Source organism: Empidonax traillii, unplaced genomic scaffold, assembly GCF_003031625.1.
Source record: "Empidonax traillii isolate 1590-97213 ecotype Southwest subspecies unplaced genomic scaffold, ASM303162v1 scaffold7566:size13570, whole genome shotgun sequence".
Taxonomy (NCBI): Eukaryota; Metazoa; Chordata; class Aves; order Passeriformes; family Tyrannidae; genus Empidonax; species Empidonax traillii.
Window position 1 is genome coordinate 1 of NW_020962617.1, and position 1,287 is coordinate 1,287.

The 1,287-nt window shown below is 64.3% G+C and overlaps 1 protein-coding gene across 1 annotated transcript in view; it reads left to right on the top strand.

Annotated features, from left to right (window-relative positions):
- Positions 1-1,089: 1,089 nt before the first annotated feature.
- LOC114073630 (gastrula zinc finger protein XlCGF7.1-like) overlaps positions 1,090-1,287 on the top strand; it is an 8,531-nt gene continuing 8,333 nt past the window's right edge. Inside the window, exon 1 of the mRNA XM_027911357.1 lies at positions 1,090-1,116. Coding sequence (XP_027767158.1) covers positions 1,090-1,116 — 27 coding nt within the window. The remainder of the gene's footprint in view (positions 1,117-1,287) is intronic.

The window sequence follows — 1,287 nt, forward strand, 5'->3', positions numbered from 1 at the left end:
GGACCCTCCCCACGCCATCGACGCCAACCCCACCAGGGCCCTGGTGGCCCCAAAAGACCCTCTGACCCCACCTGAGGGGCACAACTCCCCCCCACCCCCCAAAAAAAAACCCTGCCCCTCAAAAGGACCCCTTCAGTGACCCCCCCCCCACCACCCTGGGGTCCATTTGACCCCAAAAAGACCCAACCCCCCCTCAAAGGTGGCCTCGAGGGGCGCAGTTTGGGGGTGCCCCCCCCGGCCCCACAGCTGCACCCTGTAACGTCCTGCCGGCTCCAGCCCCCACAGCTGCTGCGACCTGGCCTTGGGGGGCAACTGCAGGGTCTGGGGGGGCACAGAGAGGGGGTGGGGGTCCCGGGGGGGGGCGTGTTATTGGAGTCCCCCCAGTGGGGTATTGGGGTTCCCTGGGGTACTGGGGTGCCCAAAGGAGGGTAAGTGAGAACCCCTGAGCTGTTATTGGGGTCCCCTGGGGGACCCTGGGGGGATATTGGGGTCCCCCCGGGGGGGTACTGAGATCACCAGGGGCGTTACTGGGGTCCCCCAAGGCTTTATTTGGGTCCTCAGGGTATTAGTGTGGTCCTTCATGAGGGGCATTGGGATCCCTACGGGGTTATTGGGGTCCTCCAAGGGGAGGTTGGGGTACTCCAAGGGGGGAGTTGGAGCCTCCCGAGGTTTTGTTGGGGTCCCTCAGGGAGTTATTGGGGTCCCTCAAGGAGTTATTGGGGCCCCCTGGGGAGTATTGGGGTCCCTCAGTGGGGGATTTTTGAGGCTCAGGGGGATCGATACCTGCTGGGCCTCCCCCCGGGGGTTTCTGGGAATTTTTGGAGAGCCCCTGGGTGGTCCCCTGGGAATTTTGGGCTGGGGTACCCCCTGGGAGGTCCCCGGGAGGGGTGTTGGGGTACTTGGGGGGGTCCCATTACCTGTTGGGGCCTCCCGGGGGGGCTGTACACCAACTCGTAGCTACCGGGGGGGATGTGGGGGGGTCCCAGTGCACTTGGGCACTGCGGGGCCACACAGAGCCCACCCAGAGGGTTCCGGGGGCACCTGTGGGGGGTTGGGAGGGGGGAGAACAGCTGACACTCCAAAACCCTCATGCTTACACCCCAAAACCTCTCCATTGCACCCCAGTGGAGAAGCCCCAGTTCCCCCCAGTTCCCCCAAATCCCCTTTTCCCCCCAGTCTCCCACACCCCCTCCCCCCACCAGTTATCCCAAGTTCTCTCCAGTTCCCCAAGTTCTTCCCCCCAGTCTCTTCCCAGTGCTGCATTCCCCTTAATCTCCAGTCCTCAGT